At 45.0% G+C, this 12,489-nt stretch overlaps 1 protein-coding gene across 8 annotated transcripts in view; it reads left to right on the plus strand.

Moving 5' to 3' along the window:
• Positions 1-12,489, plus strand: part of Smyd1 (SET and MYND domain containing 1) — a 48,213-nt gene that overhangs the window by 29,574 nt on the left and 6,150 nt on the right. For 5 of the 8 annotated variants that reach the window (XM_010625638.3, XM_010625642.3, XM_033765297.1 and 2 more), the window contains 5 exons: positions 2,129-2,342; positions 4,885-5,015; positions 7,017-7,055; positions 10,129-10,318; positions 10,567-10,659. In XM_010625638.3, the coding sequence (XP_010623940.1) occupies positions 2,129-2,342; positions 4,885-5,015; positions 7,017-7,055; positions 10,129-10,318; positions 10,567-10,659 (667 nt within the window). The remainder of the gene's footprint in view (positions 1-2,128; positions 2,343-4,884; positions 5,016-7,016; positions 7,056-10,128; positions 10,319-10,566; positions 10,660-12,489) is intronic. The other 3 variants (XM_010625640.3, XM_019207679.2, XM_010625641.3) reach the window with 2 other exon arrangements.

Raw genomic sequence — 12,489 nt, forward strand, 5'->3', positions numbered from 1 at the left:
TTTTTTTTTTTTTTTTTTTTTTTAAATACAGGCTCTCGCTATGTAGTTCAGGCTGGCCTTGAACTTGCTGTGATTCTCCTGCGTCATCCTCCTGAGTGCTGGGATCACAGGTGTGTGCTCCCTGCTCACACATTTGTTTCTTTTGACAACTTACCTTCTCCAAGTTGCTGCAGCCCAGACACTTGATATGATCCTACACTTAGCCCCACGCGCTCAGTAGGGACAATTTGAGTTTGCAACACTAGTGGCTTCCACAGTAACCATTGCTAGAAGTCTCAGGGCCAGCATGTGGGCCCCCGTCCCGGAGGCTCAGCCTGCAGGACCCAGTCCTGGGCCACCATAAGAGGCTCAGGAAGAAGCAGCAGGGAGCAGAGAAAGTGGGGATGTGCCTGAGAGCAGTTTCACTCTGCCAGAAGAACGCAAAGTTATGGTCCGGTGCAGAATCCTGTATCCTGGAAGCTTTTAGGGAACTAGCTGCAAGGAGAAATAGCCCAGTGAGCCTCCCCAATCTGCTGCATTCCTTCTCTTGATAGCCTGAATGCTCTTCAAGACCCAAAGTAAACATCACCTCCTGAGATACGTCCTCAACCCCCTTCTGATGCTGAATTGAGATCTGTCACCATCTGGTCTCTATTCTCGGAGTGAGGTGACTATGTCTCCAGGATTTGGAGGCAATAGATCTGCCCCCCCATCCTGAGCCCTTTTCTACTGGTGCTTCCTTGGGACTCATGTGGGGACATCTTGATTCCCAGGCATGAGGGGACTTCAGTAGGGCATCTCTCTGACCCAACATGGAAACAGCTCCGACCCAAATGAGACAGGAAGGGCCTGTGCTTTGTCAAGGAAGGGGTGTGTCTCTCTGCAAGGCCAGGGTCTGTCCTGGGTCACTAGCCCCTCCCAGGCACCTGGACAGCGCGTGGTCAGTGGGTGACAGAGAGACACCAAAGCCTCCCCTGTCAACGGACTCAGTTTGTGGGAAGGGACCAGCTAACAGTTCACAAGGATGCCCTCAAGGTGAAGCCCACCCTCTGTCACACTCAAAGTCCTGTGTTCCCAGGGTCTCTTCCTGTTTCACTTCGCTTCCCTTCTCCCAGAGCCCCTTCACTGCTTCCTGCATGGCCCATGCCCCTGGCTGCCCATAAACCTTTGCTTGGGCTGTTTCTTCACCAGGATGGCTGTCTCTACTTTCTCTCTACTCAGTCATTAAGAATATGAATAAGATCAGCCCGAGTGTGGTGGCACACCCTAAATCCCAGCTCTCTGGGAGACTGAGGCAGGAAGATCACAAGATTGAGTTCAGCCCTGGCAACTTGGTGACTCAGAAAGATCCTGTTTCAAAATAAAAAAATAAAGGACTGGAGATGTAGTTTAGTGGAAAGGCCCTGAGTTCAATCCCCAGTATCACAAGGAAAACAAAAATCACATATAATTTGAGTGTCCGTGGCTTTACTTTGTCTTCAGTACCTCTGAAGGTATGGTAGAGAATATTAGCTTTATTTTATTGGCCATTGGTTAGGTTCAGAGAGGTCAAGTAAGTGACTTGCTCAGTACCACACAGTAAGATGTGAAAAGACTCAAAACCCAGGTCATTAGGCACCTTTTCCAGTGCTCACCCAGAAAGGCACACTGTCAGGAGAGACCCAGGCTGCTGCATTTCCTGGTGTCCCCAGACCCTGTGTCCCCTGGCTCCTGCCTGACTCTCCAAACCCTTTTGCTCTTTGCTCCTTGCTCCTGTGCTCCAGCCACCAGGGCCTTCTTGATGTTTTCCTGTGATGCTGAAGTCATTCCTTCCTCAGGGTCTCTGTAATCGCTGCTCTTTCCCCAGCCTCACAGAGCAGGCTCCTTCTGTCCATTTCGGCTCCAGTTCAAATCTCCCTGTTCCACGACTCCTGTCAATGAGCTTGGTTGGCTTCCCCTCCCTCAGCCACTAGGCCTCATCCTATTTTGTTTTCTGCATAGCATTTAACACTACTTAAAATGAACTCATTTACCTATATCTCCCAATATAAAAAGCAACATGATAGAGGATCCATCCGCCTAGTCCAAGAGCCTGACACTGTGCCTGGCATGCATTAGCCACCCAGTGTTTGCTGAATGAATGCACGGGTGACACTGCCCCTCTCCCTAGGCTGGCGGCACGTATCATGTGGCGGGTGGAGAGAGAGGGCACCGGGCTCACCGAAGGCTGCCTGGTGTCCGTGGATGAGCTGCAGAATCACGTGGAGCACTTTGGGGAAGAGGAGCAGCAGGAGCTTCGGGTGGACGTGGATACGTTCTTGAAGTACTGGCCGCCCCAGAGCCAGCAGTTCAGCGTGCAGTACATCTCGCACATCTTCGGAGTGGTATGGCCCGCTCCCCTCCTCCGATGCCTCTCCTCACACCTTCTCTTTCTCCTTCCTCCCTGCCTCGTCCTCCTTTGGAAGGCTGGGCCTTCTCAGAGTCCGAGGGCCTCATCTGCCCCAGACAGTGACTTCTGTTTCCGTGATGGTCACATCTAAGCCAGGCAGCCGAGGCTGGTGGAGACTGCCTTTACTTACCAGCCATAGCAGATCCACCTGTGCCCCCTCTGTTCCAAGCCTATGGACAGGCCTCTCAATGACCCCATTAAAACATCCGGGGATCCTACCGTATGGCTCCTCATTAAGAGGACAGGCTAATGACACTTGGGATTGTCCAGTTTAAGAGACTTCCAGAAGGCCAGGCCAGAGTCAGGAGGGGGAGGCCAAGCTTAACACGAAGGCCTCTCATCTTGCACTTCTTTCTGACCCTTCCTAACTGAAATCGGCGCCCATGCACCAAGTTATTTATCATCTTGGAATGGTGCCTTTGGGTGGTAATTTGTGTTCCTGTTTATCTGCACTTTTTAAAAATTTTTCTCCTGTCCACAGTGAAACAAAGACCTGACTCTCACCCTATCCTTCCCACCAGTCACTTGGGAAATTAGACTTTTCTTTTTCCCAAGTCTGCCCGGCAGGACTGATGGGGAGCTTGGGGCTGTGGGCTGTGTGAGCTTGTGACAGGGAGCCAGAGCATCATGGTGGGAACAACAAAGCCAGCCAGACAAGGCCACTACAGGTAGGGGTGGAGCCTGGTGGCTCAGGAGAATCAGGTTTTAGGCTTGAGGATTAGGTGTCTTCCAGCTGGAAGACCATTTCCCTTACATGGTGATAATGATCTGGACAAGGATTCCATATGATCGCATTCAGCAGCTCCTTAGTTCTACACCCCATGGTGGGGGGAGAGGGAGAGGGAGAGAGATATCTTAAGGAATTGGCTCTTATAATTGTGTAGTAGTGGAGGCCAGACACCTGGGAAAGAGCTGCACAATTTCTTTCTGTTCAGAGAGGTTGGTCTTTACTTTTTTAAGGCCTTTGACTGATTGGACGAAGCCCACTCAAATTGTGATGGGTGGTTGGTTCACTCATAGCCTGTCAATTTAAATACCGATCTCATCCAGAAAACAACTTCACAGAAACATACATAATAAGGTTTGACCAAATAAAATATCTGGGCACCATGACCTCGCCATGTCAATATATAAATGTAACCGTCACGGCTTCCTGTTCTACATTATGTCATGCAATCTTTACAACAGAAAGTAAAGTTCATGCTTTTAGCTTTTCTACTGAAGACTACAAGGTCAGCTGGTGCCATGGGAAGGTCTGGAGGTGGTCTGCCTGCTGTCAGAGCTTCTGCTCTTACTTACTGTGCTGTATGGCCTTGGGGTGATTTGGGGCGAGAGACCAACCCTGGCCATCCCTGAGGGAGTCTGGAGACTAGAGATATAGACCGCACAGTTACACAGAAATCTTAGAGCTGAAAAGATCCTTAGAGTTCATCTAGCCCATCCTATTCAACCTATAGATGGCAAAGCCAGAGCTCAGGGAAGAAAGAAATTTGCTCAAGGTAACACAGTATATTAGGGGCACTCACACATATACCATTTTGCATTGTTAAATGTCTGGTGAAAAGGAGTGGAGAATGTGATCCTCTTTCATATCTTTAATAAGTTGCCATGGGAGTGCATAAATGTATATTATATGTATGTTATATATTGTATTAATGTTATGCACACGTATTTATGTATGTGCTTATATAAGAGGTGGAAATTTTGTGCAATTACAAATGTATTGGAGGTTTTATTTATTGTTCTGTGCATTTTGTAGTCTAAGAGCAAGTATGTGGAGTCTGATTCTATAAAGAACAACTTACTTTTAAGGAAAAGAAAATAAATTGAATGACATATTTATAATATCAACCTGATTTGCCTTGGATTTCAGCGATAAGTATTAAATATGACACTCATCTGATTTCAAAATTGTGAACAGGAAGTCTAAAACTCTTTGCCTGACACAAAACAATGCAAAAGAGAGGCAAATTTTATTTTGTGTGCAGCTTTTGGTATTGTGAGTGGGTAGGCAAAGGAAGGAAGGGAACAACAAGCAGATAAGTCTCTCTCTCACCCTCTCTCTGTCTCTGTATTTCTCTGTCACACACACACACACACACACACACACACACGCACGCACGCACGCACGCACTCACAGCAATGTAGGGAGAGGAGCAAAACACCAAGACAGTTATGGAGGAAGACTCATGCGGCCAAGACACAGCAAAGGGGACTCACATTTCCAACTTGGCCTTTTGCGAATGGAGTCACTAAGTGCTTTCCAGCTGGTAATGCATTTTTGCAAACATGGCAACCTCTTGGGGCACTTGTCTTGTGGGTGTCACTTGGAGTCACACAGAGAACAGAAGATTATTTTTTTTCTAGACTCTCTATGCAGAGCCTATTTAAAAAAAAAACACTCCTTTCAGCAGTTTGATGCAGTTCTGTCATTTGTCTCTGTCCATCAACTGATCCTCATCTTTTCCTCTGGGTAGATTAACTGCAACGGTTTCACGCTCAGTGACCAGAGAGGCCTGCAGGCAGTGGGAGTGGGCATCTTTCCCAACCTGGGCCTGGTGAACCATGACTGTTGGCCCAACTGCACAGTCATATTCAACAATGGAAAGTAAGTGCGTCTTTAATTGGTGTGTGTGTAAGATAGGGATGGGTAGATTTTATGATATTCTTTCTGCCACATATTTTCAATGTGGAGTGAATTGGAATCTCAATATAGAATATATAGAGAATGGTATCAAAGCAGATATCAAAGGATTCCACATGCGTCCTTTCTGAGTCTTCACATATACCTTGAGACTGTCAAGACATGCTAGGTAAATCGTTAACTTCTACTTTAAACTTGAAGCCTACAGCTAGTACTGGGAGGGATAAGAGAACAGGTGTAATTAGTACAGATCTATCTAAAGTTCATAGGAGAATATTGACTAAGAAATGACTTGTCAGGAGCATGTATTATCTAAGGTACTGTCAGGAATTAGAAAGCACATTAAAAGGAGTTAGCCAAAGATAGTTTAATGAAGCATCAGTTTACAGAATTCTGGGCAGGAGTTAAGATTCTAACAAGGTGTCTAGCGTCCAGAGAACAGGAAGCTGTTACCACCTCCAGCCTTGGAGGGACAAGTAGAGAATATTTTACCTATATCCAGTGAGAGCCTGAGCTATGGAGACAAGCCCACTCTGCTGTGACTTACAACTGTGCCTGTAGGCAAACCAGCCATGGGTCAAATCATGTTCCAAATGCCCCAACATCTCTCTCCTACAACCTTTTGGTCTCCTCCCCTTGGCCAGTTCCTAACCAGAGGCCAGAGAACAAGGGAAACTGGGTGATACATCCTTCCGAATTCGGCCTTGTGCCCCCAGAAAGGAAGATATCAGGGATATGAGGGTAAAAAATAGATCTCAGTGGTAAGGCACACATGGAGAAAAATCAGCAGATGAGCTGAGTTGTCCTTGTAACAGATTGGGTACATGGGGTAAGGGGGGAGGTGAGGCCTGAACAGTTTTTTAATTGCTTTCACTCTTAAAAATGAGCTCTCAGATACAAGCTGACACCAAGCCATCAGTAGTGGGTAGAGTTCTCCCTAAAAGCATCCTAGAAGTTGAAGACAATGGCTTCTGAATCTCAGCTGAAAACCTGACCTGAGCCTCAATGTAACAAGAACTCTGTTTTCCTTTTTCATTCCTATTTCTGACACTGGGGCCTTAAGCAATGGAAAACGATGCTCAGGGTGGGAAAGTTTATTTTATACCCAGATGATCATATTTTCCCAGCATCTGTGATTCTTTTCCTAAGCCTCTTGGGGTCATTGGCCTGGACCTTGTGGAATTCTCCCTAGAGAGCCGCTTGACCAGGCTTGGTAGAGAGCATCATTATTTTGCCATACATGAGGCCTGACTTTCCAGGTTATTCCCCTCAATGGTGGTGATGCAGAGCTCCTGTCACTATGTGTAATAATTAAGGGACCTGGCTGGGAACACTGTCTTCAGTCATGCTGGTATCTGCACTGGCTTCCTTGCATCTACTAATTTCGAGTAGCCATGTCTTACCTGGGTTCCTTGGCTTTTGTACAAGAGAAGATGTCTTTGCAGTCACTGCTGCTAGCTGCCACAGTGGAAAGAGCCCCGGACATGGTGTTGGGGCCCAGTTCTAACACTCACCATTTTTATATACTACCCTGGTGGTCTCACTAGTCACAATATGCAATTCAAACTCTTCCAAAAACAGTCATCAACAGGCAGTGTTTCCATGAGGGTGCCTGTTAGTGGGACAATAGTAACAACTGCCCATATGTTCCTTAGCATTGTTCTTTTAAATGCATTGTAATGTGACAATCTCATTATCAGTTAACAGGTGAGACAGAGACCCAGGAAATAGAAGTTACTTATTCATGGCTGAAGACTTTTGAATCTAGAGCTTCTCATGCCAATGCACGTTCCCCTATACTAGGCTGTGTCCTATTATGTGAGCCCAGTTTGAAGCCAATGGGATAAAGGCTGTATGATGGCCAGAGCTATGGTTGTATAACCCAGAATGCTGTGCAATCTTGCTAGCTGTACTTGATCAGCTAGTGGTACTGATTTCCATTCGGGTGTCTGTTTTGTCTTTCAGTCATGAGGCAGTGAAATCCATGTTTCACACCCAGATGAGGTGGGTCAGGCTTTTCAAACACCCCTGCTCCTCTGACCCATCTCCCTCACTTTTCGTGGTTTGCTGGGACTGCCCCTTCCCAAGTCCCCTTGGTTATGGTCTTTCTGTAATGTCCTTCTGCACTCTAGTGTCTTATCTGCATTGAATGGCTTAATTTTAATGCATTCAAAGTAATCATTTTTCTCTTTACCTACCCACCACCTGCTTTGTCTTTGCTTTAGTTTGCTTCCTTTCTTCCCTCTCTTTCAATTCTAACTTCTCACACTCTGTCTACATCAAAGCATGAAACTTTCTAATTCACATCCTCTTAACCAAAATCTATATTATACCTCTAAACCCTGCTTACCTTGAAATGAATGTTTGTTTATAACGCCAACTCCCCACCCAGATTGGGTTCTGGAAATAGTACCCATAACTGTAATATTTTGATAAATATTTATTCATAATATTCTGTTTAGTATTTATAGCCAACTATAAATTTGTGGTTTAGGTTAAATTTTACTTTTTTTTTTTTTTTTTTTTTTTTTTTTTTTTTTTGCTTAATGACAATCAAATGTCCCCAGAAGGGGCCATGCACAGGCTGGCTTGAAAACCTTTAACCTGGTCTTTGGATTAAGAACAAAAGTCTGTGTGGGACTTGGCCTTTGGGAATGAGGGGTGGGAGTAGCTGGTGCACCTGTGTCTGTGGCACACAGTCCTTGACTTTCCATAATTCACATCATCTTTTGGGCTCGAGGCCCACATCTGTAGAGTGAAGTCAAGAGTAGAGTGTCTACAGGGACCTTCCTAGTTCTAAGTCTCCGTGGCTTTTGCTCTGTTTCTAACCTCCACAAGAAACACTTGAATAACTTGCCCACCGTGAACTATAGAGCTGTGGAGTGTTGGAGATGCAAGAGGTCTGAGGTCCAGGGCAGGAAAGTGACTTATCCAGGAAAGCTGGATGGAGGAAGACCCAGTACTAAAACTCATCTTTTTAGTCTTTTTGTGGTTGTTATTTTAGCCACAGTTCATCCTCCAGATCCCAGTTCCAGATATAGTTGGTCCCTAACTTATGATATTTTAACTTAAATTTTTTTTACTTTATGATACTGCAAATATTTACTCATACTACTATTGTATTTTCACCTTCAATGCAGTATTTAATACATGAGATATTTAGCACTTTTTTATAGAGCAGGTTTTGTGCTACATGTCCTTGCCTAACTGTAGTCTAATGTAAGTGCTCTGTGACATTTAAGCAGATGAGGCTAAGCTGTGATGTTTGGTAGATTAGGTGTGTTATGTGCATTTTGATTTATATTTTCAACTTACCATAGATAAATTGGGTCACAACCACATTGTAAATTGAGGAGCATCTGTAATGTAAAATGAAGTGGACATAAATGCATTATTCATATTTCAGTGGTATGAAATTAATTTGGTTTTAAAAACTCTCTGAATAATCTGAGATAGGGCCACTTGTTTAGCTCAGTGGTGCTGTGCCTCTCTGGCAAGTGAAAGGTCCTGAGTTCAATTCTTGAAACCGAAAAAAAAAAAAAAACCCCAAAAAACTGAAATACCTGGAGATCTTGTAAGAATTGACTCAGCCACAATGAGAAATAAAATTGCTGCACTTCCAATCCATTTGGTCAGTGAGTCACAGTTGAATTTGATATAGCAGTCCATAAAAGGGATTAGAGAGGGCAGAATTGCTCATACATCCTACTAGAGCCAAACACCAGCCATCCACCCCCACGCTGGTCCAAGAGTGGTGCACACAGAACTATTTAAAGTATCAGTGGGGTCCTGAGGAGAAAGGGCTTTGAAGGCCCTCATTTCCTAAGCATCCATCACAGACAAAGAAGCAGCCTGAAAACAGGTGTGGCCTGTTCTAATCTTGGCTCTGTCGCCAAACTGTGGGACCTTGGGGGAAGTTACCCATCCCTGTGTTAACAACCATGTTTGTGAAATAAGGGTCCCCAGCAGCTCAGACATCTTAGGATTCTTCGCAGAGCTGCGGGCAACATCCCCTGGACTTTCTCTTCCGCTTGCCTTTCATCACTTTAGTAAGAGCTGCTGCCAAAACTTGGGCTAGGGAAGAAAGGAAACAATGAACAAGAGGTGAGTAGACATTGAGATTTTCCCAGGCTCCATATCAGTTGCTCTTATGCATATTATAATGTTTCATATTAAAAATATGTTTTCTTGGTCATGTCAGTATATTCAACATTGGCCAAAGGTTTTTTTTTTTTTTTAAAGAGGTCATTTTAGACGCCAAAACATGCATGTCATTGACACTTAGCAGTTGCTTCCTTGGTCATCATCTCAGAAGACATGGCAGGGGCTGCCTTTGACTGAAACCCTTCTGGGTTGCTCGACTCTCGTATTTCTTCTTGTACCATGTCTAACTTAGCCTCTCTAGGAGGCAAAGAAATGACCACAAACCTCTGTGTGGACCCTGTCCCCAACTTTGCATCCTTCTACTTGCTCTGGATAACAGCTTTGCATTAGGCATTGAGACCCCAGCACCTGTGGAGATACGGGAGAAGATTGTGGGCCAAGATTGTAGAAAATTCAGTACATATGTCTCTAAGAGAGTAGTCTCCAAGATAAGCAAAAAATTTTTTTTCTGGTACTTGGGACCAAACTCAAGACCTTGTGCTTATGAGGCAGGCATGGCACCACTGAGCTAAATTCCCAGCCCCAGAAGGTCTTTCCTTGCTTGGAATTTTTGCCTTATTATTTCTCCTTTTCTGTGTTATAGATAGTAGCTAAATATATGTGGGTAGTTGCAGGCATGGAAGCTGTATGTGATTTTATGACCAAACCCAGCCCTTTACTGGGGCTCTAATTGAGCTGATTGCAGAGCAGTTAACTGAATGGTGCCGATTTGATTGTTCTACTGAGTGGAATGGAGTGACCTAAAAAACTGTGTGATAGGTCACATTTCCCCTGTCCATAGGGAATGGAAATCTTCTCAGAGCTCTAGTGAAACTTGCTGTCTTTGACTCAACTCCACGAAGTGTGGAACAGCATCAACCCCATGCTGGTAGGCCTGGATTCCACTGACTATGGTCCTTTCACCCTGCTGCAGGATTGAGCTCCGGGCCCTGGGTAAGATCTCCGAAGGAGAGGAGCTGACAGTGTCCTACATTGACTTCCTCAGTGTCAGTGAAGAACGCAAGAGGCAGCTGAAGAAGCAGTACTACTTTGACTGCACCTGTGAGCACTGCCAGAAAGGGCTGAAGGATGACCTCTTCCTGGGGGTGAAAGAGGACCCCAAGGTACACGCAGCCCTGGTGCTGGGTGTTTGTGGTCATCTTCTCCAGGAGTCAGGCAAGGGGTAACTTTACAGCTTGTCAGTGGGCCCAGATCATTAGGGAGGCAGCGTGGGATGGTGCACAGAATAGACATGTAGGTCTCAGCTAGCATAATCTTGCACTACCCTGAATGTCAAAGGTGGTATCTACTCCAAGACAGAATGGGCTGCTTCATCACAGGATCTCTAATTCATTATCCCCATCTTTCCCAGCCCTCTAAAGAAGTTGTGAAGGAGATGATACAATTCTCGAAGGACACACTGGAAAAAATAGACAAGGCTCGATTGGAGGGTTTGTATCATGAGGTAAGAATTCACTTTTCAGAGTGGAGAGAGAAGATGTAGAAAGACTCTCCAGTAGAGGAGGGAAGTAGGATGAAGAAGGGGAGGCTTCAGAGCAGATTGTTTTTTGGAAGATATCCCTTAGTTGAAACTATGACACCTGCCCTTAAACTTCAATCCTGTTGAAGGCATTCTCTCAGTCACTGGCCAGTCCTTTGAAACGGGGCTTTAAGGAGAACAAAGGCAGCTTGACCAATGTACCTGAGGGATCTGTGACAGCTCGGGTGGCATCAAAGAGGAAGCATGGCAACAGCAGTTGGCACACTGGGAATGAGCTGCTTGCTTTCCCATGACTGAATGCCTATGTACTACAGTTTCCAGAACCTACCAACTGAGCATTCAGCCTCAGCTCTTGAAACACCAGGAATTATCTGGCTATAAACTAGAATTGCATTTGAAAAATCCTGGTGCCCAGACCCCAACCTAAGATGATTTCACTAGAAACTCTGGGAAGGGGACCCAGACATCAAGATATTTAAAGTTCTCAAGTGATTTCAATGTGCCGCCTAAGCTGAGACCCACTGCCAAGCTCTGGCCTGCAGACAGATTGCTTTGAATTTACCTGGGCATCTTGTTGGCAACCGATTCATGTGTCTCACTCCCTACAATATGATTCAGCCATCTGCAGCAGAACACAGGGACCAGGAAATGGTATTCTTTCCTAAGCTTAATTAAATAACTCAGCTGCGTAGCCAGGTTTGGATAATGCTAAGTCAGAGCAAAGTGGGAGGTTAATTTCTCTTTATTTCTACTTGCATTTCTCTTCTTCCACTTTTACAAACTCATTCATTACACATGTATGAGCTGGGGTGACCAACATGAGACATGTCCTGGGAGTTCTGTCATGTGGAGAGGCAGCCACATGAGCAAAGTGTTATTGTACAATATGGGAAGTCTGTGTTGAGGGCGTGCGTTAGGAGCTGAAGTGAGGAGAAGGGCCTTAAAAGTTCCATGTTCCTGGCTTTGCTCCTCCTCTTCCGTTCTTCCTGATCTCATTTGAACTTGGTGAAACCAGGTATAGGGCTGGGCACTGTTAGCATGGATTGAAGAGGATTTTCTTCAGAATGAGCTGATTGTGTCACACCTCCAACCAGTTCTTGCCTGGGCTCTGGCAAGGCCTCAGAGCATAGTTACTTTTAAGATAGAAAGGATCTAAAGGAATTTCTCCCATGGCAGCAGCAAGGGAGGAAGAAGAGAACAACAAATACCTAAAATCTGGAGACCATTTGACTTTGTAAGGATGCAACTAACGCCTATGTCTACACATGGATCAGATGAGGAAAAGCATCCTATTTCTCCTCCTGAGGGGGTCTGCCAGCTTCCTGGGAACCTCTTCCCACCCATCTATACACAATTAGTGGGGCATGGTTGTTCAGTTTCATTGTGCATAAAGACTACCTGGGGGCTGTACAAATTGCACACCCAACACTTCTCACCTAGATAACTGGTTCCAGTTTATTTTGGATATAATCTGGACATTAGTGTTTTTAGAAAGCTTTCCAGATGATTCCACACCACAGTCAAGTTAAAGAACCATAGGAATCAAGGTGGACCTCAAATGCTTGGTTTGAATCTTTCATCTGAGACCTTTGGCAAAGTTCTAACTTTGTGCTTCAGTTTCCTCTTCTAGTAAAATGTGAATATTAGTAAAACCTATGTTATTGCATTATCATGAGACAATGTGTCTGCCTATATATGAATACATATACACATATTTGTATATACTTATATATTTGCATTGACAAACACGTGTATACACGTACATGCATACATAGCTTTCATTCCTCCCTTTTA

The sequence above is a fragment of the Fukomys damarensis genome, unplaced genomic scaffold, assembly GCF_012274545.1.
Source record: "Fukomys damarensis isolate Sample0158 unplaced genomic scaffold, DMR_v1.0_HiC HiC_scaffold_2, whole genome shotgun sequence".
Taxonomy (NCBI): domain Eukaryota; kingdom Metazoa; phylum Chordata; class Mammalia; order Rodentia; family Bathyergidae; genus Fukomys; species Fukomys damarensis.